At 37.6% G+C, this 27716-nt stretch overlaps 1 protein-coding gene and 1 long non-coding RNA gene across 2 annotated transcripts in view; one reads left to right on the forward strand and one right to left on the reverse strand.

Annotated features, from left to right (window-relative positions):
* The window catches only part of LOC108150075 (neurotrimin), a 137171-nt gene extending 119536 nt beyond the window's left edge, over positions 1-17635 (forward strand). Inside the window, exons 8-9 of the mRNA XM_041708755.1 lie at positions 17055-17201; positions 17277-17635. Of these exons, the coding sequence (XP_041564689.1) occupies positions 17055-17201; positions 17277-17467 (338 nt within the window). The 3' untranslated portion in view covers positions 17468-17635. The remainder of the gene's footprint in view (positions 1-17054; positions 17202-17276) is intronic.
* On the reverse strand, positions 580-1246 carry LOC108134977. The gene is made up of 4 exons (XR_001773868.2): positions 1172-1246; positions 1063-1118; positions 876-999; positions 580-823 (listed from the first exon to the last, which is right to left on the reverse strand). It is a non-coding gene; the product is annotated as an uncharacterized LOC108134977 (long non-coding RNA).
* Positions 17636-27716: the final 10081 nt, after the last annotated feature.

A 27716-nucleotide genomic window follows, 5' to 3' on the forward strand; every position in this document is an offset into this window, starting at 1 on the left:
GAATATATATACTTTATAGGGTCGGAAACGTCTCCTTCACTGCGTTGCAAAATTTTGACTGAAAGGGTATACAAATAATGTAATAAGATTTTTGTAATGAGCAATATATGTAGTACAAATACTGACTTATTTATTAAAGAACTATGCATTAACTGAACGACGTTTACTAAATTCTTATCACTAACTCTTATGTCTGCCGTCAAAAAGTCAGATATTATCTGATATACTACTTATATAATACTTTCGCAAAACTTAGCACGATGAATTTTAATTAAACAAAATATATTTCTGGATCATTTCGGGAACAAAAAATTGTTCGATTTGTCGCGTCTTAAATTGTCGCGTCTGATATCTATAACCATTTAAAATAAAATTTACTTCCGAAAAGTTTTCAATAAAATTTGGTTATATCCATGATAGCACACTCTAGGTAATACTGAAAAAAAGGATGTGCAAAAACTCTTTCCAGGCTCGTAGACTTTTGTGTTTTTATCTTATTTTGTAAATAGCAGTTCCATTTTTGTCGCGTCAGAAATACAAGTATTTTTTTTAACTCCAAGAAGTTACTGTATATTTTACGTTAAGATTTTTATCATTGGTAGAGATGATTAGGAGCTATTCGAAACAAATGTTAAAAATTAAAAAACCTACTTTTTCATACTTATAACTTTAAAATTGAAATATAAATGCCAATTGATATAATCAAAATCTTCTGGGAGTGTTGGGGATGCTAGGGGTCCGTTTGGCTTTGCTGTTTTGTTCTTCGAGTCATGTACATTTTTCACACCTCGCATGGCCTAGCGCTTTCCCTAGCTGCTGGCATCTAAATGAATGAAATATTGATGAAATGCAAGCAACAAGGTACAAACATTTACTCATTAAAGCGCAGAAAAAGTGTGAATACGATCTGAGAGCTTTTTTGTTCGCCATCCATATTGTGAATAAAAAAAAACCCTCTCCTAATATTTTATTTATTGAAGGGCTATCCATTGTATTGTTCTAAAAAAAATTAATATATTTATTAGCTGTATAAATAATTTTAAAATTATATAAAAAACTTACATTATTATTACTCTCAATTAGGAGAATGCAGGTGTCGATGTGCTCCAGTCCTATGTCTTTTTGAATTGGAAATATTTCACAAATTATAAGATATGAAAATAGCACTCACCTGTTTGATAGCTGATGTGTTTTTTTTGTTTCACTTTTTAACAATTTTGTAAACAACTTTGACAACTTATTCAAGCTAAACGCTCTCGTTTCTCAAGTGGAATTATAAATCCGGAATTGATCTTACAAGTCTTAGTGCTGAAACTTTTGAGTCCGAGGAAGCTAGAAGAATGCCAAGCCAATTTTCGTTTTGTTCCTTTCGAGAAAACTTGCAGGTATTTATCTCTTGTATTCCTTGTTTTTGGCCTCTTGCGCTTCTTGCGATTATTCGCCTATTGGGAGGGATTAATACTCGAATATGTCTTGCCCATAATATGCAAATAGCTCCTTCAAAAGAATGCGTACTGCCCGAACAATTTAGCATACACTCATATAAATTTAAACCCAAAATCGCGCTAAAAATCAAATTTTTGCCTGTGTGTTAAAAAATCGCCATAAAAAAGGAGCCAGTACCGATTTGCCTTCAGTTTTAGACTAAAATTTAAATTAACCCTAAACAAGAATAGAGGCAAACTTCGGCAAGCCGAAGAATATATAACCTTGCAGCTATGATATTGCAAAAATTAAATATTCTTAAAAACACATTAATTTATATGTTTAAAAACATTGATGATTTTCAGATCGATTATTCCATCGTTCCTGTGTCAGTCTGAAATGTGTAATTCTGAAAGCGTAATTCTGTAATAATTAACCATCTCGAAAAACTAAAAAAAAAATTTTAAAAAGCAAAGCTATAATTTTTTCATTTGTTTTTCCGATTTTTTCTATGGGATCGTAAAAACTTTTGGGAAAGTTTCATGCAGCTAACTATAAAATTGAGAGACTAGTTAGGACGAACAGACGGAGATGGCTAGATCGACTCTCTTAGTGATGCTGATCAAGAATATATATACTTTATAGAGTCGGAAATGTCTCTTTCACTGCGTTGCAAACTTCTGACTGAAATTATAATACCCTCTGCAACGGTATAACAGGCATACCAAAAGTTACTCACTTTAAGGTAAAAGTTTTTTTGGCATTTAGGAACATTTTTAGGGTTCCTAGCTTAAAAATAGGCAGTGCCTCAATTCAATGCACCGCACCTCAAATTCCACGGTTAATTTTTATAAAATTACTGGCGTTTCTTTCTAAAATCTAGGCGAAAAAGCCCTCGAAGCAAGGAAAACTTTTCTAAAAATTAGAAAAATTTATACAAATTAAAAATGTTTATTCAAGATGAATTTGTATTTCAACATTTTGTCGTTTTACATTGTATAAGTTCAAAGATTGATTAGGATTTTGTTATAAAAAAAATAAATCAAACTTCTTAATTTACTTAAGTTAAACAATTAAATTATAAATTATAGCTACGCGTCGCTCCATCGCTGCCACCGTCTCTGCCGCTGTTGCTGTTTCTGCTGACATAGGTTGCTGCTCTTTGGTCGTTGGCCAAACTTAATTGTAATTGGCCAGTGCAATTTAATTATTATTTTTATTGGCACTCAGCTTGATCAACTGTTCTGCATTCCCACGATCGCTGACCAAAAGGTGAAAGCTCAGCGCACGTGGCTAAGTTGGTGTAAATTGAATTGCTGTTTGTTGTGTTAACTCTTCCCTTCTTAAACGCGACTGTCCTCGGTCGCAAAGTAGTAGAGTACAGGTCCTGAATGGGAGGGCTTTTCTTGCGTTTCTGGCCCGGAAGCTTATGCATTGTCCGTTGACCTACGTCGTCGTGGGTGTTCCGTGATCGATCCTATTATAAGTAGTAGTACGATGATGGAGTATCCGTAGATAACGGAAGATTCTATAGTTGCATTGCTTCTTCAATTTTCCAGAGCTTTTGTGTTGTTAGTATTGCGTTCCATGACCATTTGTAGTGAGAAAACTTCCTTTAACTTCGTTTTTTCTCCCAATAGTTGGAATAACGGAGATTCAGATTCGACCACGTTGATTTCCTTTGACTTGAAGGTAGTTTCGCCAATAGTTACCGTTGAATAACGGTATTGTATTATGAAAGAGCCTTACAGTTGAGGAAAAATTTTTTCATTTAGCGAGACAGGTCCATTGAAGTCGTTAAAAAGGTGCCTGACAGCATTTCTTCGAAATCCGTTATGTGTTAATTGTTGATCATCTTACATTCTGGTTCTCGAAGGCTAAAGAGACCGTTTACGCAAGTATCATTGCTTAAATCTAACAAATTTTCTGAATTACAAATTGTACTGTTATTTTAGGATTCATAAGGTTTAATTATTGCAAATAATTATCTCACAATTTTCATATTTTATTTCACTGATTATTTGAGATTTTTTTATTGCTTTAATTTTTAAAGCTCTACAATTGTCTGTTTTAATGGTTGGGAGGCTAATAATGTAAATAAGGTCGTTGCCATTTGTGGCAAATTTAACTCGAGCATATTCCAATAATTCTTCTATGTAAAATATAAGTTATTTCCTTTTTTAAAAATTTCCTCCACTATTTTGGTTTTTGTGTTCGTCAATACAATTGAATTTATTGTGTAAGATTTGGCCCATAAAATTGCGTATTTTATGTTGTTTGTTTCTTTTTGTATTAATTGAATTTTATACTTTTAAATATTTGCTTTCTGATTTACGATTTCTTCCGAGCTCTGGGTAACTTTCAGTATTGCATTAGTAGCATTAGTAAGTTGGTTAATTTTTTGATTAATTAATCTGTTAAGTACTACTGGTCTATTGTTGTCTTCTAACTGCTCATTTATCTTATCTTCTAAAATCTGATAGTCGTGGTAATCTGGTGATCCCGCCATCCATTTCCATGCAGTACTTTTTGCTTCTATTTCCCTTTTTGTCTTTTTTGAGTTTGGAGTATGTGTAAATCAGTTTGGGTCTGTTTTAGTTCATAGGAAAGATGGATGAGATGAGGTGAGTGAATAAAATGATCCTTCGAACTTCGCCAGAGTTTCTTCAGAGCTTTGTAGGTTGAAGATGTGCATGATTTTAAATGTTCCGGCTTGTTAAGACGGCAATTCGGTTTCGAGTGAGATGATTTGTGAAACAGATTAGTCGAGGACTGTAGTTATCTCCAAGCATGTTGGTAAATAAAATCTGAAAAATTAGTTTCTTACATTATGTATGCTTTTTCCGGCTTGTGTTTTAATGGTGGTCGTTTTATTTTCCGCTTCCTTTGTATCTAGGTGTAAGTTTAGATCCTAACCTTTTATCTATTTTTACGTGGACTGTTTCGCCTGTTTTAAAAAATTTTGGTAGTCTTTTTCCCTTATTGTGGTTATTACAGAAGGCCATTAAAACAAACCTTCTAACAGCATTTGAGTTGAAAAGATGGTTTATAAAATATTCAAAATATATTCAAAATTACATAGAGCTTTAAAAAATCTTCTTCTCTTCTCGAGGCTCGTGATTCAATTGCTTGTCGATAGTTCTCTCTTCCTGGATGCACATCGATTGATGTCAAAATTTATCGTTCATTCAATCGATAATTTTTTAGAAAAAATTAATAAGTATTAAAATTATAATTAAATTTCAAATTCAAAGAAATGAATTTCGTGGCCGTATCTGCTACATTTAGCTTTGTTGGAACCCAATGCCATAGACTGGCATTCAAAGTCTTCATGGTAGTATTTTTCTTGATTGTTTGTATTTTTTTTTTCCTTATTTATTTCTTCTCGTTTTTATACCCTTGCAGAGGGTATTATAATTTCAGTCAGAAGTTTGCAACGCAGTGAACGACACATCTCCGACCCTATAAAGTATATATATTCTTGATCAGCCTCACTAGGAGAGTCGATCTAGCCATGTCCGTCTGTCCGTCTGTCTGTCCGTCCGTCTGTCCGTCCGTTTCTACGCAAACTAGTCTCTCAGTTTTAAAGCTATCTGCATGCAACTTTCCCAAAAGTTGTCTTTCTATTGCAGGTAGTATATAAGTCGGAACGAGCCGGATCGGACGACTATAGCATATAGCTCTCATAGGAACAATCGAAAAAAAAAAATAAAAAAAAATTACAACTTTGCTGTTATTTAATTTTTTTGTTAGTTCTTCGACATATAGTAATGGTTAAATATTTCAGAATTACGTTTTAAGTTTCATCAAAATCGGACGACTATATCATGCAGCTCCCATAGAAATAATAAAAATATATATAATAACTATCTAATAATTGTGCTGCAAATCATCATAGCTTCAATGTTTTTAAACATATACGCAAGTAAATCATAATTTTAATGCTTTCAAAAAAATGTAATTCTTGCAATAGCTGCAAGGGTATATGAACTTCGGCTTGCCGAAGTTTGCTTCCTTTCTTGTTTTCTATGGCTTCTGCTGAACTGGAGATTGTGCTTGTGACAAATATGTCTGAAAGGCTTCCTTTTGTCACAGAATGGATCGATTTATTATATTCCTGAACTGCTTTAGAGTTTAAGTCCTCAAATATCATGCTCCCGTTATCTTTTTGAGAGACCTCATGATTTCGGGTAGGGTTGAATGAAACCTTTCTATTTGTCCTTTGAAGAAGATTGATGGCGAGATTGATGCGCAAAAGGCGCAATTGATTGGGCTTCGAACGGAAGCTGATGTTTACTTCAAAATTGATTTGTTTAACTTAGCTGGGGAACCAAGATCGGACCTCAAAGCCAAAAGCGAAGACAAAGGCAAATGCAGAGTTTGAAAATATTGCTTATAATAGCCATAAGCGGCTTGGTTTCACGGGTTGGACAACTGGTATGTTTAAAGCAGCGGATTGGTTAAACTCGAGGTAGAGGTATCATAGATCTCCCATAATCTGATTACTGGTGTCTTTTCGTTGAAGGAAACAGCGTTTGCACTGGATGTAGACATAGGGGAAAATTAAGCGATAATTATAACTAGTTACTCCTAAAAGACGGGTCCGTGATGAAATCTTGTTGATGAATTATCCGTCGATACTTTCAACAGGAAAGCTATGTATAGTGGTAGGTTCTACTGCACGTTCCCCGGTGTTGATGACCGGATGTGTCGAAACTCGGAACTTGCAAGTCGACGGCGGCCGTTCGTATTGCGGATGTGTCGAAACTCGGAACTTGCTAGTCGACGGCGGCCATTCGTATTGTGGTTTGTCCAGCCAAGATTGTCCCTTCCACCAAAGTTCATGCTGGAGAAGCTTGGATGGGTAAGGCAGGACTGTCCTTGGAACGGTCATGGCTCCAGCAGTTACGTGGGTACTCGTTCAGGATCTCAGTCGTTCTGTTGCATACGTATGTGTTCCAGTGCCGTGGTGGAGCAGACAGCCAGTGGAGCACTATCTTTGAATCCGTTCAGCAGCTGGTGCTGTAAATAGAAATTGTTTATGAAGTCTTGATAATAGTAATGAGGGTATGACACTACATTCGCCTCATTCATTGACGGATTCTTTGAAGCTCAGAGTCAGAGACAACTATATGGATACTGCTTGAGATTAAATTAAAAAAATTAAATTTTAACTTGTTTTGCTTATTATATTAAGTTTATCCCGCTTATATTAACGTTTAAAGGTTTTTAGTTGTTACCTTTAATGCCTCGTTTTTTTATTCCGTTTTATCGTCAACTCCAATAAATGAGCAAAATTGAACTTTTTAAAAACAATTTTGCTTATTGATGTATGGGCTCCAGAGGTATTTCATCGAAAGGTACTTTTATACCAAAATACGGTTCATGGTTTTTACTATCGGGTATCGGTTCTGACAATTTTCTTCATTCATTGCTCATTGGAATCGTCAAAAAATGAGCAAAGAATAAGTCCAACAATGTAGTGTCATAGCCACATAAGCAATCTCGTAAAAATGAAAGGCAGTGTTTAATTCAAGGCGTGGAATCGATACTGCTTTTATGGGTGACACTCTTTTTTTTTAGCGGCAATGAGGGTTATATGAAACCTGTCCGCAATTGCAACACGGCTGTAAGCGACCGCCCCATACGCGTGCATGGACGCGTCGTCGCATACGTGCAATTGTATTTGCTGAATTGATCAGCAATGTATAGAGCTTCTTGACAGTGCGTAAGTGATGTTAAATCCTCAACTAATGTTCTCCAACGTCAGTTTATGTCTTCCGGAATCGGGTCGTCCCAGTGCGTAACCACCGTCCAACTTTCTTGAAAGATGAGATTGAATATTACTGTAGTAGGCGCCGCAAGGCCTATATCTTTTCGATATACACATATAAAACATATCGGTGCTGCCGGAAACGTAAACCAACTCCGAACAGGTCACGCTGAATCGGTGGTCCAACTATCTTTTCTGGATCCTTCAAAAACTACCCGACACTTGGTGGTCAGGCCATCGTGATGACGTCGTGATGCGGTAGGTAAACGCAGCTGTGCCATGTGACCACCTTGCAAGTAGTCATAAAAAACTCCACGTATTGCTGTTTGAGTTCCGGATTGTGGCAGAATTTTCTCTCCAATCAAAAAAACCGACAATTTGTGGCCTGTGGTAGAGCTGACTCGATAGGTGGTGCTCCATCCATGAAAGGATACTTGATAAAATACGCTCCGTCGGCAAAGCGTGTGTGGGCTTTCTCAAAATGACTTTCGGTGGGGTCACTTTAGTATAAGAGTGGGTGGCTGGGTTGAAGACTGTCCATCTCCACAAAAGATCGAACCATCATGTCAAGATCCGCGTGACTTGTCACAGCCGGAATCTCATGGTCGTTCGATGCATTGTAAGATGCATGATTGCTATGCATGATTGATTGCAATAGGGTAGCCCTTACCAAATTGTTTTCTTTTTCCGGTATATAGAGACCAAAGTTGATCTGATCCAACGATGACATCTATGGCTCCTGGGGTCCAGAAGGTAAGATCTGCTAGCGGGAGTGCCGAGATTTGTTTTCACACTAGAGATGTGGTGTCAATTGCTTGCGCTGCAAGCGATGACGTCAATGATGTCAATATGAAAGAGGCTATGATCTGATCCGAATGTCGAGAGCACAGTTTAAAAAGTGAGCGTCCGCGAGTAAGACCCGCGTTGTTGGCTGCAAGGCCAAGAATTGAAATCCGTGCGTGCGTTGGACGCACACCTATCCGCTGAAGAAATGATTCAGATGCCAAAGAATTGGTAGTGGGTTTTCCCCAGGCGTCGATTACGTCTGCGAGTATGGTTGGCATGAGGAACGCTCCCCGATGATATAAAACATTAAATTTTGAATTTTGAATTCATTGATTTTTTGAATAATTTTCTTATATAATTAACTATGGATTAAATAATATATCGCTGTCGGTAGGTTTGAAGGAATGTAAGTTGTTTGTACCTTTTAATAAAATTAATGTGCCGGTTTTTTTTACTTTATATATTAGAACAAAAAAAAACTTTAATTTATTTTAAATTTGTTTGTTAGATGTTGTTATTATTTTGTACAGGAGACCTAAAATCAATTTTTTATTGAAGTACAGTACATACCATGCCCAGGAGGCGTCCTCATGTTTCGTGTAAATTAATAAACCGAAAAACACAGTTTTGACCCCTGATCATAAAACATTTTTTTTGTCCATAATACCCTTTCTTATGCTTCCATTTTACTTTAAAATATCTACATAATAAGAATTTTTTTTCATCAAATTGGCTTAGCATAGATTTCTGCTCATTTAAATAAATATAAAATTAATTAGATTTGAAATGGGTTGAATTATTAAACGCTGAAATAAAAGTTGCGTAATCTCAAAAGCTATAAGAACTCGAAAATAAAAAGAAATCTATTCTAGCGTTTGTAAAAAAATCGCTAAAATGTGTACTCAAAAACCTTATTTTGGCTATAATTCTTTAATTACTGTACTTAAAGACTAAGGAGACTACTCCTTTCGCACGCTTTTCAGTGCTTATCGTCACTACATCGACTAATGGTAGCTATTGGACAAAGACGTCAGAAAGACATGGGTCAACTCGTCTAAAAAAACTCGTTTAAAAAGACACTTAGATCGAAAATGCTCCAAAGATAAAACCTTGATTTTCCGGTATAGTTACCCAAACAATTTTTTGAATGCTCCATCTTTTTAATAGGGTGAATAACCTTTTAAAACAATATTGAATGTTTGGTTGTTAGCGGCTGTAAAGTACACGTTAAGTGTCATTTTCAGTTGTTAAATACCATTTTTTCGAATACAGATATATCCGTATAAAATCGATTTACCGGGGGCTTGTTAGGATTAATAGGTTGTTGGCTACGTAAATATTCCACCTTCAAGATTAATCGTTAATATTATTTTCGGCTTTAAGGCGTGTGTTTTTTAGGATTTATTTTTTGTAAGGACTGCAGTCTAAACTACTTTTAACAAGAAAGAAAGCAAACTTCGGCAAGCCGAAGTTCATATACCCTTGCAGCTATTGCAAGAAATAAACATTTTTGACAACATTAAAATTATGATTTACTTGCGTATATGCCTAAAAACATTGAAGCTATGATGATTTGCAGCTCAATTATTTGATAGTTATTTTATATATTTTTATTATTTCTATGGGAGCTATATGATATAGACGTCCGATTTTGATAAAATTTAAACCATTATTCTGAAATATTTAACCATTTCCATATGTCGAAGAACTAAACAAAAAATTAAAAAACAGAAAAGTTATAATTTTTTTTCATTTATTTTTCCGATTGTTCCTAAGGGAGCTATATGCAATAGTCGTCCAATTTTGATGAAATTTAAACCGTAAATCGAAAATATTTAACCATTACTAAATGTCGAAGAACTAATCAAAAAATTAAAAAACAGCAAAGTTATAATTTTTTTTCATTTATTTTTCCGATTGTTCCTATGGGAGCTATATGCTATAGTCGTCCGATTTTTATGAAATTTAAACCGTAAATCGGAAATATTTAACCATTACTAAATGCCGAAGAACTAAACAAAAAATTAAAAAACAGCAAAGTTATAATTTTTTTCATTTATTTTTCCGATTGTTCCTATGGGAGCTATATGCTATAGTCGTCCGATCCGGCTCGTTCCGACTTATATACTACCTGCAATAGAAAGACAACTTTTGGGAAAGTTTCATGCAGATAGCTTTAAAACTATGAGACTAGTTTGCATATAAACGGACGGACAGACGGACGGACAGACGGACATGGCTAGATCGACTCTACTAGTGATGCTGATCAAGAATATATATACTTTATAGGGTCGGAAACGAATCCTTCACTGCGTTGCAAACTTCTGACTGAAATTATAATACCCTCTGCAAGGGTATAAAAACTTTGTCAAGCTCTTGTATCTGTAAGGAAAAGATAAGTCGTTTTACAACTCTTTTTTATACCCTTGCAGAGGGTATTATAATTTCAGTCAGAAGTTTGCAACGCAGTGAAGGAGACATCTCCGACCCTATAAAGTATATATATTCTTGATCACCATCACTAGTAGAGTCGATCTAGCCATGTCCGTCTGTCCGTCCGTCTGTCCGTCCGTCTGTCCGTCCGTCTGTCCGTCTGTCCGTCCGTCTGTCCGTCCGTCTGTCCGTCCGTTTTTATGCAAACTAGTCTCTCAGTTTTAAAGCTATCTGCATGAAACTTTCCCAAAAGTTGTCTTTCTATTGCAGGTAGTATATAAGTCGGAACGAGTCGGATCGGACGACTATAGCATATAGCTCCCATAGGAACAATCGGAAAAATAAATGAAAAAAAATTATTACTTTGCTGTTTTTTAATTTTTTGATTAGTTCTTCGACATATAGCAATGGTTAAGTAATTCAGAATTATGGTTTAAATATAATCAAAATCGGACGACTATAGCATATAGCTCCCATAGGAACAATCGGAAAAATAAATGAAAATAAATTATAACTTTGCTGTTTTTTAATTTTTTGTTTAGTTCTTCGAAATTTAGTAATGGTTAAATATTTCCGATTTACGGTTTAAATTTTATCAAAATCGGACGACTATAGCATATAGCTCCCATAGGAACAATCGGAAAAATAAATGAAAAAAAATTATAACTTTTCTGTTTTTTAGTTTTTTGTTTAGTTCTTCGACATTTAGTAATAGTTAAATATTTTCGATTAACGGTTTAAATTTCATCAAAGTCGGACGACTATATCATATAGCTTCAATAGGAACAATCGGAGAAATAAATGAAAAAAATTATAATTTTTCTGTTTTTTAATTTTTTGTTTAGTTCTTCGACATTTAGTAATGGTTAAATATTTCCAATTTACGGTTTAAGTTTCATCAAAGTCGGACGACTATAGCATATAGCTCCCATAGGAACAATAAAAATATATAAAATAACTATCAAATAATTGAGCTGCAAATCATCATAGCTTCAATGTTTTTAAACATGTACGCAAGTAAATTATAATTTTAATGTTTTCAAAAATGTTTAATTCTTGCAATAGCTGCAAGGGTATATGAACTTCGGCTTGCCGAAGTTTGCTTTCTTTCTTGTTTTACATTACATTCACATGGACCTTTAAAAATTGTAAAAAATATGTTTTCTTTAACATTCCGCTTGCAAAATACTGTATTAGACAAGTGAAAAAAAATTATGAAAAGATTTGATTGAAGTTGGCCAAAGTAATGTCGTTTACTATATTGCATTGTATTTTGTAAATTCTATTGTATACTTATTTATTTTAGTAGAAGTGGACTATATTATAACAAAACAATACACGAATTCGATCTAATAAATACACTTTTAAAATTTTCCTTTTCGTTCCGCTTTAACAGAGAATGTAAGCTTTTTGTCTACACAGGCACTTTTCATTGCCGATAAAGAAAATCTTAAACAGAATATAGAATGTTTGACAACCGGTTATAAAAAATTTCAAAATGGTTATATTTTTATCTTGAACCGAACCCGATATATATATTCCGGATCAGTTACGGTTTATTTACGAAAAAAATTGGTGTATTCCGGTTATGGTTCGGTTCGTCTTACAAAAAATCTAAGCCACTAAGGCTTAGAGTAATCCAACTCCGGAGTAGTTCACAGCCCTACCTTGCATTAATATAAGCTATCGATGACCCACATCGGTTAAGCACATACAATAGGCATGCAAAAAAGCGAAAACGTTAGTTACACTTTAAACAAAAATGGTGACATACAATAAATGTTGAGTGTAAGGGAGTTTAACTTGTCGCTTAAAATAAGTAAACCAGTACAATCGGACCATTTCTTGCAGTTGTGGAGTGTACGGAGAATTTCAAAACGTTATGCAAATGTAGAGAATGGTTCTCACTTCCATCTACGGTGGCTCACAGCTTTTGATTACTACTGTATTAAACTTTTATGTATATATTATTTCACTATGGTTGAACCTTTTTGAAACCACGTACACTAATCAACATTCTTGTAAACATTACTTCTATCAACATGTATTACACTGTGGATAGCACGAAGGCATTATTGTTCGGGTCAACTGAACAACTGGGGTCAGCACACAACGCTAGTGGCGAGACAAAATTCCCACATCTAAGTTCCTGGACTAATATTCGTGACACTTCTCTCTCTCTGAGACAACTTCCTCATAGCCGAAATTGTCCTACTTACTTTGTTCATCGTACTTCCAGTTTCGTCTTTGCCTATTCGCACCACTACAAATCTGGAACCTAACTTTCCTCTTCATTCCCTTATTCTCCTGTTGGCAACACATTCCACTGGATCGTAGAATTGCAGATATCGCTTATACATATCAATATTTGCACGAACGGTCACAATCGGCAAAGGCTTTCCACATTGCTACTTTTGGAAAGTGATAAAACCGCACAGTTGTAAGTAAAATCGAAGAACGTTAAAGTGCGCGTTTATAAGAAAAGAATGGCGTTATTCTGGCCATGAAAAATCTACAGAAAAACATTGAAGATGATCAGGGGATGCCAGCAGCAGGGTTAGACTGCCGAGCTCAGGCTGTAGACACCTACTTCAAGCAGGCCTCCCAAATCCAATCCAACATCAAGCGATTGGATCCAGAAAACACGGAGAAAGGAACCATTCTAAGTCGCTCTGCTAAATTGAAAAGGGAGAAATTTGAGGACGTGTGTTTTCTCAGCTCTAAAACTGCCTAGCCGCATTACACTCGTTTACAAGCGTATTCACGCACCTGGTGGATGATGACGTCACCATCAACCCAGTCGACCAGTTCAACTATCTCCTTAGCTGTTTGTCCGACACTGCCTTGAGCGTCGTGAGATCGTTCCAAGTTTCAACAGAAAATTAACCCAAGGTCTTGAGTCGCCTCAAGGAACGATACGACAAGGAACCTGCAGACGCTAATGACCTCCGCAGCATTCTGGACACTGTTTCTGCATTGCGCGGGTCACTACTATCACTCGGCACAGAAACAGACATAATTAACGCTAACGCTTCTAATTCATAATGTTCTCTTAAAGGTTTACCCAGATGCTCGACAAGCTTACAATTGATTTCAAGACTACGACAACTTGCCACCGTGGGACAATTAATTCAAGACGCTAAGCCGATACAGCGAGTTTCCGGACTGCAGCGCGCCAGTCCACCTCAAAGACCTATTTCAAAGTCAAATGAAAGGCGGCATTTCAACGTACGGAAGGCATTTGTCACTGCCCAAAAAAATTATCTTAAGTGGAAATCAACGGATTGTAAATGAGCGTTTCAACATTGCAAAACAATTATCGTTCTGTATAAATTGTCTTTGCAAAGGACATTTGATGGGCAAAGGCAGCTCAAGATTCAGATGTGGCACTTATCAACAAGCACGAGCTCTTCCAGACTCGGGGTCCGAGATCAAATTCATCACCGAGAAACTGGCAAAGCGGCTACAACTCAATTATGTTCAACATTATGAAATTTGTGCCATTGCAGATGTGCGTGCCAAAATGATGTTCGCGGTTACCACAACAATTAAAACAAGAAGCAAACAAGAGAGCATTTTCGATAACTACAAATGGAAGCTGCCGATCGGAATCGAACTGGCGGATCCATTCTTTTACAACCAAACAAAATGGACCTTTTAATCAGTACTTAGGAATTATTCGAACTTTTGAGAGAGGTAAAAATCTCCCTCGGCTCAAATTTACCATATTTGCAAAATTCCTCACTTAGATGGTTAATTGGCGGCAGAATCGACAAGCCCAACAGTGTAAGTGCTCACGCATTTATATGCAAAGGAGAGAGAATTCGCGATCTCAACTTCGGCTTGCAGCGTTTTTTGGGAAGTCGAGGAACTCGGTACAGATCAGCTATATCTTACAGAAAAAGAAAAAGCCTGTAAAGAGCATGATGAATCTCATGTTGCAGTTCTTGATTCGGAGCGCTTTGAGGTGTGCTTACCTTTCAAGCACTCCCCAGAAACGCTTGGTTAGCCAAATCTTGCTTCTTACAATTGGAGAAGCGTCTAGCATTCAGACAACGCAACCTCAAAGCTGCGCGTATTTTTCGACGCGTCAAATACCACATGTAATGACTAATCGCTCAATGATATTGTTATGGTTGGCCCAACCATTCAACAGACACTTATACTCACAATTCTTTCGTTTCGCCTTCACAGATATGATTTTACTGCGGACATTTCGAAAATGTATCCCCAACGATCGCAAATTTCAGCTGATATTTTGTAGGCCTTCACCTCAGTACCCATTGGAAACTTATCAGCTCAATACGGTAACGTACGGAATGGCATGCGCAATATACTTGGCCATAAGGCCATAGATACCCTTTACTTATTCCGAAGAATCACGACTTCACTTGGAAATTGGATAACTACCTTCTTCGGACCAAAATGCTTGCCGTCCTTCGACTACGCATTCACTGCTACCATTGCAAACATAGACTTGCGAACCAAGTAATGGGCATAGTTCCTTCCGATCGCTTGCAAACTGTCAGGCCACTCACAGTAACGGGAGTAGACCTGTGTGGACCGTTACGTTACGTTAACTTCATATCGAATACGCAGCAAGGTGCCATATAAAACGTATTTGGCCATCTATGTCTGCTTCTCATTGAAGGCAGTACACATAGGGCTTCTCTCTGACCTATCAACAATTTTTATTTATTTATTTTTTCATTAAAGCGATTTGTTTCTCGCAGAGGCAACCCAAGTCGCATATATTGTGATAATGCGACAAACTTCACTGGAGCCAGCGTTCAATTTTACTATTTCAAGCAAGAACTCTTCAGCCAGCAAAATGAACAGGATCTTGAAACATTCAGCAATGACACTGGAGTCATCACATGTACAAAGAAGAACCTATGGGACTTGTGGCGGAGCGACTATCTACCCACGCTTCAGCTAAGGTCAAAATGGACCTCTCCAATGGCAAACATCGAACCTGGTCGTATTGTTCTCATACACGAAGCAATAGCCCTTCACATTTACATCATTTGCCAACTGGACGCATCGTCAACTCAAACGGCCAATGGAGTTATCCGACGACCAATCTGCAAAGTAGCACCTCTTCCTATTCAATATGGGTCTTGCAAGACTTACATCATTTCAACGGGCGGAGAATGTTCAGCTCTTGATTATTATTATATTAAACTCTTATGGATGAATTAATTTACTATGATTGAACTTATCTGAAACCATTTATATTGTCAACATTCTTGTAAACATTACTTCCAGCAACATGTATAGTACACTGTGTGGAGGGCACGAAGGCATTGTTCATCGGCTCAACTGAACTTTACACGATCAATAAAGACGACTTGAAATCAGACCATCACCTGTAGCGCACGCGTTTTTGGTTTCACCCTAGATCCATTAGGGAATGCACAACCTTACAAAACCTTAACAGCCTATAAATACTGAACTGAACTGATTTCATAACTAAGTAAGACTTTCAACTCATACAAAAAGTTTATGGGCACTAAAACAATGAGTACGTATTACAACTCATCTGTTTAACAACAATTTTGATTACTTTTTGAATTGATAATACCAATTTTATTATGTTTCTGAGTATATGGGACACGACTTCTTATTTAAAAATTCAAATGTTAGACACGGTTATGTATGGGAACTGTTCTGATGAAATCACCAAATGAGGACGGCTCTAAATTAACCAAGGCTGCAGCACTCCCACCTCTCGCTAACAATTATTTAGCTCTGTATCTCTACATCACCGATCACGACGGCCCAATCAAATGAGCATAGGATCTGTATGTCAAATCCAAAATCTTTCGCTTTTCTGAAATTTCGACGTTCAACAGACAGACGGACATGGCTAGATTAGCTCGGCTATTGGTCCTAATCAAGAATATATACATGTTACAGGGTAGGAAACGATTCCTTCTATCTGGTTCATACTTCTCAAAGATTACAATGAACCCTTTTACTCTACGAGTAATACATTTTTATACCCTTGCAGAAGGTATTATAATTTCAGTCAGAAGTTTTTTATTTTAGTTCTCCGACATATAGTAATGGTTAAATATTTCAGAATTACGGTTTAAATTTCATCAAAATTGGACGACTATAACATAAAGCTCCCATGGGAAGAATAAAAATATTTAAAAAAAGTTTAACTTTTTATTTTGTAATTTTTTTTAGATATTCTTTTTGACTATTTTATAATTTGACAGTTCAGGATTACGTTATTAATTTCAATGCCTTTAAACATATGCGCAAGTAAATCATAATTTTAATGTCTTCAAGAATATTTAATTTTTGCAATAGCTGCAAGGGTATATGAATTTCAGCTTGCCGAAGTTTGCTTCCTTTCTTGTTTAATTCTTGAAAATTCTTAATTTTTCTTAATCCTGCGTTTAAATTAATTTGATGTCCTTTTCAGTTTTTATAGGCTGTGAGCCACTGCATATCTCAAGAACTACATATATATTGAACGCTTTTTATAAGGATTAAACTTAGCAAAAAATACATTTTAATCGCGGTAGACGTGAAGCCCCTTAACTTACTGGTTAAACTTACGGATGAAACGCGTAAACTAATATACCATTTTTAATCATTACATTTTAAACCTCTTTCTGTGCAGTGTCAAATCCACCAACCACTCAACCACCGCCCATTACCTCGACGCTGCGACGCACAACGACAATGGTTGCAAACGCGCTTAACGCATACCCCCACACCCCACCTAGTGACATTGCGGGTGACGGACCAACAAATTCGTCTGGGAAACGTGAGTATTGCCGCAGTCAAGCTTCTGAACAAACACTCTTTCACAGTTCTTACACTTTTTGGTTATCTGTTACAGCGGTCAGTAAATATCAAACGAATCTGAACGAGATTGACAAAACGAAGCAGAAGCTGACGGGCCCCAAGGAAAATGATTGGTCCAAAGGCAAGAACAGCGGGGGCCATGGCTCTATCTCCGCCCTCCGTTCGCTGATCACCGGCTGGCTCTTCGCGCTTCTTTCGTTGCTGGCAACACGCTCGTGCGCCTAGAAAGTCGAGTATAAATCTTATTAATAAAGTGCCATTAAAACATTCGAAGTTAAAAGTGTACGGAGCCAAACGTTGAAATACACACACAAGAATGATAACAATAACAACTATAACACTGGGCTACACCAGAAATGTACATCAAAAAATAAAATGTTCTTATAAACTCGATTTTTGAGTGTTAAATTATTCTGGCCAAAAAAATATTGTGTTAGGCAGGATTTTAAGAAAATGGACCTTAAAGTTAAATGAATTACGATTCTTATAATTTTTGAACATCAATAACGACTTCACATTTACTAATTTAGATAACAAGATGGCCATGAGCAATTATTGGCTTTTGAATATATAGTTACAAATCATGTTGACATTTTTTCGCGGAAATTTTAGAAAAAAAAATGAGACTACCTCATTCCCCAAATATTTTATAAAACAACATTTCTATTTCGTTTGCCTCTTGTTGGTATTACAAAATCAAAAAAATTTCATCTTATCAACTTCGTTTCTTACGGCGTAACTTGTTTATTTTTGAACGCATTTTAAGTTTTTAATCAAACAAAGGCAGCGAATAAGCCAACAGAGCAAGTTCATTTACAACTCGGCTATGTTATTTAATAGCTTATACAAAAAACAGCTAGTTGATATAGATTTATAAGAGATTGCGAAGAATGCTGTCAAATTAGTTACGGATTTATTTAGTAAACACGCGAAAAAAAAAATTCATTAAGGTTAGTTTGTTATAAAGTCAATTTATTTAAATAGAGAAGCAAATAATAAATATGTACTTTTATATATGGAAAGCACAGTTGCTCTTAGAAGCAAAATGTAAATAAACACGTAAATCCATGCAAAAACAAAATGCAATTGTAAATTATGTACTTTTTATAGCCATTAGAAATTCTCATCATTTGTCAGGAGTACATAGCTAACAATTTAAAAATTGAATACTTAAAACAAAAGTTTGGGCTTGAGTAATCACGGACAGGATGCACGTAAAATAACATAATCAAAATCCGGTAAAAATAAAAATATAAATATAAATTAAAAATATTCACGAATAAAAAACATCTGTTAATACATAATTTAGTTAGAGCTTGTTAGCCCCTATATATCCATCTGTCATAGAGCCAAAAACCAATTAATAACGATCTAAGCCACACTTACAGAAATATATTTAGATATATATATCGTAAGCATTAGTTTGTGCTTCTTAACGATAAGAGTGATAATGTATATTAATGATACGCTCCCAGAGTGAAACAAACAGGCACTGCGAATAAATCAAATAAATACGTAATGGGAAATGCTTATTAAGGGACATTTTATTGCAAAACTGTTTTATAAATTAGTAACAGGAAATTTTTAAACTGGGTAGGTATATAAAATATATGTGGCCCTGGGAGTTCCGTTAGTGCGAATTACTTCCAGAACGACATAGTTTTATTATTTTGATGTTTTATTTACTATTATATATTTGACTTAAATTAACAAACTGAGTGTTGTGTGGTGTTTTAAACTTTTAATGAGTTTACAAAATGGAGTGAGTCTCTGTGGACTGCTTAGCGTGAGATTTCGGCATCGATTGACTTTATTAGAGTTTTTCTCTCCTGATCTAATGCGCTCACGCATACATTAGCGATCTCTGTCTGTGTTGTCTTGCTCTTCTGGCTTGTTTCTGATTCCTACATTCGGCCCTCCTGACTTGGTGTTCGTCCCGAACTCCTTCATAAACTCAGACAGTATCTGAGGATGTTTTCAAAGATCCTTCGCTATCTCTCACTTTCTCCACATCATACCTGCCATGCTTTGGAACTTTGACGACCTTAAAGGGATACTTTCCTTTCAATTCTAAACCCACCCCATACTAAGTACGCTTTATCGCAACTAAGTCATTGACTTTGTATTGCTTTTCCTCTTTCCTTTTTGAATCGAAAGCATTTCTGTTCTCCTCCTGTAAAACTGAATGTTGTCCCTGGCTTGTTTGCGTATCTATTCACGCTCATCGTCCAACTCTTCTACCTCGAGGTACGCCTGAAGCGATCGATAAATGCTGGATCTTCTCTTTGTCGCAGTATTCCTTGAGTAATTGCGATGTGAAAGCTGCACCCCGATCTGAACGGATCCTGAAGGGATTTCCAAATATTATGACCTGCCCGTCTAAATAGCTTAGCACCTCCTCGACTCCAGTGCTACGCGTCGGATTCAACCAAACGTATTAGGTTGCATCGACAACTACTAAGATATGATTATATCTTTTCCTTGTGATCTCCATCGGCCCTACGTGATCTATGTGATAAGTGACTAAAGGTTTGTCCCCTTTATCGATAGGATTTAGATATCCTTCCTGTTTTCCGGATTTTGCGTTAACCAAAATGCACTCCACACAGCTGCCTACAACTTTAGCTAGCTTTAAGATAGAACTACAATCAACTCTGTCTGGGTTTTTAAACAATATTTGCCCCTTTGTTTTAACTAGATTCCTAATTACATTTGTCCACTCGTCTGCAACCTGAGCTTCCTTCAAGTTGTACATTACAAGATACTCGACTCAGAGCGCCTACATGCCTCACCTTTGTACCTATCTATCTCGTAATCGTAGCCACTCGCAACGAAACTTCTTTCTTTTTCATCGTCATGGCGAACGCGTTACAATCCGTGATGATTTTGAACTGCGTTCCCAAAACGTAAATTCGTCATTTTGTTAACGCCTATGACTGCTAGGACCTCCAACTCGTATGAGTGATATTATTTTTCACAAGGCTTGACAGTGTGTAACTGTCCATCCTCTGGATCCTTTTGTAGAAGAACTGCCCCAAAACCAAACTTCGACGCATCCTTGTGTATTTCCGTAGCCAATTCCAGGATTGTACAGTTTCAAAACTGGTTTGCTAGTCAACACTGCCTTTAATTGCTCAAATGCTACCTGCTGTAACTCCTTGAACTCAAACTTTACATCCTTTCTCAGCAAACCTGACAATGGCTTAGCTATTACTGCGTATCCATCCACAAACTTCCTAAAATATGATGTCAAACCAAACTGTACGGCTTTTTGATTAAACGGCTCTGGAAAGTTTGCCACGGCCTCTGTTTTCTCATCGCTGGGTGTGGTCGAATATATTCTAGAAAATCTACTCTGCTCTACAAAATTTGTCACTTGGTCCAATTGATTTTCAACCCATTCTGTTCTGCGACCTCAAGGGCTTTTTGCAGCTTTTGTATGCCCTTTATGACATCACTGCTTGGGATGATAATATCATCTATGTAAACCACTGCCTCGCGTTCCGGCGAGTTCGAAATACCAAACGGCATATACAATTCGTACTGTGCGTTCTGTGAAACAAATGAGGCATACTTTTGGTAGTCTACTTCTACCGGAATATGAAAATAACCGTTGGTCAAATCCAGTGTCGTAAAAATTGTCGCTCCCTGTAACTTCTCAATCACGTTGTCCATCTCTATTATAGGCAAATTGTCCCTCACTATTTTCTCATTCAATTTGCGATAGTCGCAACACAATCGCTTCTGGGCATTCTTTTTTGCCACGAGTACGATCGGAGAAGCGTACTCTAAAGTACTGGGCTTGACAATCCTTGTTCAAGCCACTCCTGAACCTGCTCGTCAATTACCTTTTGTTCACTAAAAGCGATACGTCGAGGATGCTGAAAAACTAGTAAATCATCGCTTAACAAAATCTTCATCTCGACCGGACAGTGAACATTCCTAAATGGCTTGTATTTTTCTATCATACGTTTCACAACACTTCTCTGCGAATGTGGCAATGTGAAACGTGTACGTCTAGCTTGCTTCCTGCCTACTCCATGGTCATCATACACAAACTCTGGAATTCATTCAGAAGCTCTGAGCATGAACTTCCGTTTTTCTCTTTCCCATGAGCTTCAAACTTTTGTCCTTTACCGACATGACTGTCTGGTCTTCAAACCAACTCGGTTCCGTCCTTTGTCACTTTCATATCGATACTATCTAGAAGAGATCTACCTAAAATTGCATCAAATGCCATGTCTTCGTCCGATATAATGTGGAATTCTACGTTGAGATTGTTGCCATCAAACTGCACTGGTATTGTCAGGCTTCCAAAAGTCACAATTTGGCTTTCCCCAATTCCTGTCAAACATTTTTTACCTCCTGTTAGGTTTTCTAATCCGAGCCTTATAAAAACGTTACGTCGCAATAAACACAAGTCTGCTCCCGTATCTAACAATCCTTTGAAGGTTATTTCCCAAACGGTACATGCTATAACTCCAATCCTGATGACGTAAACGTGCTTGTTGGCTTCACCCTGCCTTCCACCTGCACTAGATTAGTTGCCTTTTCCTGTTTAGCTACTAGCTCGACATTGCACTGGGCTGCTCTATGTCCTGGCTGGTTGCACCTAAAGCACTTGTGATCTCTTTTTGGACAATCCTTCTTGATGTGAAACTCATCACCACAGTTAAAACATTTCCTAACTTTCTCAACTGCTTTCACTGTCTCCTTTTCACCTTTTTAAAGTCAGAGTCATACTTAATGTGCTTCACCGATCCTCGCATTTTATGGTATGCTTCGGTTTGAACTTTCATCTCCTTTAGCTTCATAGCTTGATAAAGTAAAGCCTTGTTTCCCTTCGAGTCTGGAATACCGTCGACAAAGTATTCGATCAAGCTTTCAGCAGGTTTCGGTTTTCTTTTGTTGTCGCTTGCCAAGTCTACGATGAACCTCTGCCGATGAAACTTTAACCCCAAATTCTTCTAGCAATGCAGCTTCCAATCGCCAATATCACGCTGACTACGAACATAAAGCTTAGCCGCTCCGCTGAGCAATTGTTTTGCATATATAAACACCTGCAACTGACTTCATTCAACCGTAAGTGCACACTCTTCAAGTTCCTCGATCCACTGATTAATAACAGGTGAACCAGTTCCCGAAAACTGTGACACACTCCCCTCTACATCCTTTAATGTAAGCCATGTTCTATCTGTATTTACATTTATAATTTGACTGTTCTGTTCGCTTACAATTGGCGCACTATTTCCTGCAACTGCACCTGCCTGGTAATTGTCTGAATGATGATGATGATGCAAATGATGATGAGGATGGATCCCTCATCATCATCCACTTCAATCGCATCTTCTTCGTTTATATCAGATTGCAAACCATAGTGAACAAGTAGTTTGTTTTGCAACTCGCATTTTCTTCCGATTGTACTAAGATATAAAATATAAAATATAGTGCTTATACAATACAAAAATGTTTATCAAATCCGCCTACATGGCAAAATTATGTGTTTTTTTTATATACTGGACTTTCAAACTGTGAACTTTACTTTACTTTACTCTACGTTAATGTGAAATGAATGTCAAACCTTAACACTATGTTCTTAAGCTGTTGCCACAACAGTCCGACTGAAGGCACGCAATCTGTAGAATTTCAAATTATTTCCTACATTCCAATAAGGCCAACAAGAGGTCTCCAAAACGAAATTGGTGAGTGCTGCTCTCCAGTTCTCTTTTCTGACACAGCGCCTTCTGCCAGCCAAGTTGCAAAAAAACTTGTCTTGCCTCTCGATGTTTTCCCTGTCACTCACCAATATTTCTTTAACCGTTTTCTTTCGTCAGCCCAGCAACACAATTTTGAATTTGTACCGCTGCCCCACCGGAAATGTCTTCTCGCCGTGTCACCAATACAGCTTTTGATTCGTCTCGCTGCCTCACCGGAAATCTCTTTTCGCCGTGTCACCAATACTGATCCAAATGTTCTCGTCGTTACCAATACTGCTCCAGAATATTGGCTGCATCACTAATGCTGATTCAGAATATTGGCGGGATCACTAATACAGCTTCAAAAATATTCTCGGCGTCACCAATACTGCTCCAGAATGGTCTTCCAAACACTTCTGCGATCCGCTTGCTATCGTATCTGCTCCACGCCTTCCACTTTGTCCAGATGACCACCGCCAATGATCCTGCCTCTTTCTTGTTGACGCTCACCACAAAGTCTTTACGCTGCCTCCAGAATGGTACTCGCTGTTCAATCGCCTTCTATGTCGGTTTCTTGCCTCCTTCCTTTGTTGCGCCAAAAACGAATTTCACAACTGCTCGAATGTTGCAAAAACTTACTGTCTCGTTTCCACTCACGCTGCCCTGCTTTGCAAAATTGTTGTCTTTATTTTTTGCGCAGCACACTTGTTTTAGTTCATAACTGTCTGCAACGACAATTCACAGAGTTTTTTCCACTTTTTTTAACACACGACTGAGTAGTGACTTAAGTTTTTTAACACTCAACTAAGTTTAGTGACATAGGTTTGTAATAGTTCCGAATATCCCGGTTGAGCTCCCAAAGTTGTGGTCCCTGGAGTTCCGTTAGTGCGAATTACTTCCAGGACGATGCAGTTTTATTATTTTGATGCTTTATTTATTATTATACAATTGACTTAATTAACAAAAAGAGTGTTGTGTGGTGTATTAAACATTAATGAGTTTACAAAATGGAGTGTGTCTCTGTGGACTGCTTAGCGTGAGATTTCGGCATCGAGTGATTTTATTACAGTTTTTCTTTCCTGATCAGTTACCCGCACGCATACATTAGCAAACTCTGACTGTGTTGTCAGAACAGACGTCCATTACGTTTGTTTCTCTCTTCTTGCTCTTCTGGTTTGTTTCTGATTCCTACAGTAGTATAGGTCGCCAAATATACAAAACAGTCACTATTATGGATATACGTCTAATTTTGTCTAAGTTACAACAAAAGGAATCTTTCGGATATTGTTTTTTGACAAGTCTATAGAAACCTTAAAAAAAAACACCTAAAAATCAGTTTTTCTGTCAAAACGCTGTTATTGCACCAAAAAAAAATTCATTTTTCTAATCCGATTGTGGATGGGTGGTATAGGTCGCCAACTATACAACACAGACACTCTTATGGCTTACAACGAAAGGACTCTTTCGAATTTTATTTATTGACAAGTCTCCAAAAACCTAAAATAAAAACACATAAAAAATCAGTTTTTCTATCAAAATGCTGAGAAGTAATAGTCAAATGATGAACCATTTACTCTCTCACATACAATGCTGAATTGGTCATTAAATTGCCTATCAAATGGCATACAAATAAAATCATTAATATATATATTATTATTTATATATAAATATAGGAGTCACTATATCAGTAGCAAGTTAATGATTTTATATATATATATATATACATACATACATATATAGCAAAGGTACAGTTCCGCACTAGCAAAGGGAAAAGACACAGCGCAGTTGTACTCGTATACATACAAAATTCCCACATACTGATCGATACAAGCCTTGTATGTGTATGCGAAATTTAACTGCGTAGATAGGAGCAAGACAGTTCCGCAGAAATGAATTTTTGAACACATGACGCCGTCTAAATGTGTATCGTTTTCGTGATAAAACTAACTGAAACAAACTGACCACTAAAGCTGTGAGTAGAAGAATAGCTTGCGAAAGTGAAAACATTTCGCCCAACAGGTCAAAGAAAAGATCAATTTTGAAATCAATTACAAGAATACGAAAATGTTCAATCGCCATATTTGGCGTTTGCAAAAAAGATCGACCCGGTAACGACATTATTTGGGTGCAATGTGAAACTTGCCATTTTGCTGGCGTACGCGAGGAAAGTGACGATAACCTTAAAGGCTGGACCTGCCCTACTTGCGAGCAAATTATATCCAACAACGCCAATAAAGATGTAGACACCACCAATAAGGTACCACAAACTGCATCCGCACAGGGTCTAGAAGTTAGCTCAGTAGCTCCTAAAAACAATTAAAGGGCTATACGGATCCGACGCAGATCGTGGAAAATAACTTGCAGCAAATCAACGTAGCTGAAGTTGAGATCGACAAAACGAGTTTTAATTATTCAAAGGCCCCAATCATCGACACATCCACTAATGTTCTTAAGTTACAGATGTTAGAGGAAAAGCGGGAAGCTGATCAAAAATATATCCAGCAAAAGTATGAAATACTTGCACAGCAGTGTGGCGCGAACATGACGTCGCCACATACCAATATGGGTTCAACCAGCGCCCAGATATCAGCACGCCAAATACTTCCAGCAGATTTTAACGGAAATCCAGACCAGTGGCCAACCTTTATAAGCGTTTTTGAGAACAGCACCTATGTGGCTGACTTCTCGAATGTGGAGAACATCAGACGCCTCCAAAGATGTCTTAAAGGAAAGGCGTACGACCTAGTGAGAGACAAGCTTTTGTTGCCAACAATGGTCCCGAGGTCATAAGCACATTGAAGTCGTTTTTCGGCCGCCCTGATCAAATTTTGGATCGCCTAATCGGCAGAGCACAACATCAAGTCGCACAGTGTGAAGGGTTTTGTAATCTCCCCTGTAAGGAAAAGCAGCTAATTGTTCATGACAATCGACTGTGCTTTAAGTGCCTTAAAGACCACGGAAGAAGATGCTTCTCAACTAGGCCGTTTGGGATCAGAGGATGTGAGTCTAGACATAATCTTCTGCTCCATAAAGGTAGCCAGAGTAACAATGTCGTTGCATCTCACCAAGCCAAGTCCCCTGACGGAGAGCAATGTTTTCGAATTGTGCCCATAAAAGTTCATTGCAGCAATGTAATCAATGACTCTTTCGCGTTCTTAGACGAGGGATCTTCGGTGACACTCATAGACGAAGCATTCTTGAAGCGCTTTAACTTACGCGGCATTCTTGACCCAATATGTATGCAGTGGACTAATCAAACCACCAGAATAGAAAGGAACTCTGTGCGCTTTAATATTCGAATCTCAGGAGCAGACGACCAAAAATCATACTGGCTAAATAACGTTCACACCGTCAAAAATTTGGGCCTACCAAGACAAACTGTCAACATAAGTGAGTTAACCGCCAAATACTGGATTGGACTGTCTGAAATCAAAAATATCCCCTGAACCTGACTTGTATGATAAGATTGAGCTACAGATCAACAATTTACTCGAGAAGGGTTACGCAGTCGAGATGTCTAGCGCCTAGATGTGTATACAGTATGAGCGCGTTTGGTATCTTCCGATATTTATCACTCACAACCCAAATAAACCAGAAAAGGTTAGGCTTGTATGGGATGCAACACGGGTTCCGACCTTTTGCATCCCCTTACTGAAGTTTTAATGGCGGTCTGAGTTGGAAAAATAGCCGTTTGCGGTGACATTGCGGAAATGTTTCACCAAATTCGTATCCAGGAAGCAGATTCGCACGCTCAGCGGGGCTTAACAAAAAAACCAGAGCTCCAAGGATATTTGTAATGAAAGCAAAGACTTTTGGCATATCCTGCGCTCCATGCATTGCTCATTACGTGCGAGATAAGAACGCGGAGGAGTATAAGCTGAAGAGTCCCCGAGACTTTGAAGCTATTACTGAAGCACACTATGTCGACGACTACATAGACAGTCTGGCCGACGAAACAGAAGCAATCAAGGTTTCTGTAGAGGTTCGGGACATACACGCCACAGGAGGCTTCAATATAAGGAGTTGGGCATCTAACTCCCCCGAAGTTCTGAAGCATTTGATGGATGACTCGATTACCCTACAACCGGCAAAGGAGCTCGGAGATGCAGATAAAGTCCTTCGTATGTTTTGGGAACCAAAAACTCCAAAAACATCCTTTCCGAAGAAGCGATGCCAACCAAATAAGAGGCCCTACAAGTGTTGATGTCCATATTTGACCCATTGGGATTTTAATCCTATTTCACCATAGGCCTCAAAATTCTGCTACAAGAAATTTGGCGCACAGGAATAGGATGGGACGACGTCTTACCGGTATCTCAGTTTTTATTTTGGGAAAAATGCAAGGGCTTGCTTTCCCAAGCCGCAACAGTTCAGGTCGCACGACATTACTCTCCATTACACCATGTCGCAGACTTCACCGAACTACACACCTTTGTGGATGCAGTCGTCTGCTATTTTCGAATAGGAAAGGGAGATGACATTACTATATCATTGGTCGCAGCAAAAAGGAAAGTGGCACCTCTTAAGCCGCATTCCATACCCCGAATGGAACTACTCGCCGCTTTGACTGGCGCGCGCTTATCTCAGAAAGTCCGTAACACACGTAACATAAAGGCTAATGAACACATTAGTCTCTGATCAGCTTTCGTTTCGAGCAGACGCGTTTTTCATTTCGTTATGACCCCATTTACGTGCTCTGAGTGCAATGTTGCCGTTACGCATGCGCAACTTCGTGGTTTTGAGGCCGTTCGATGTTCATCGCTTTGTCATCGCACTTT

The sequence above is a fragment of the Drosophila elegans genome, unplaced genomic scaffold, assembly GCF_018152505.1.
Source record: "Drosophila elegans isolate 14027-0461.03 unplaced genomic scaffold, ASM1815250v1 contig_397, whole genome shotgun sequence".
Lineage (NCBI taxonomy): Eukaryota > Metazoa > Arthropoda > Insecta > Diptera > Drosophilidae > Drosophila > Drosophila elegans.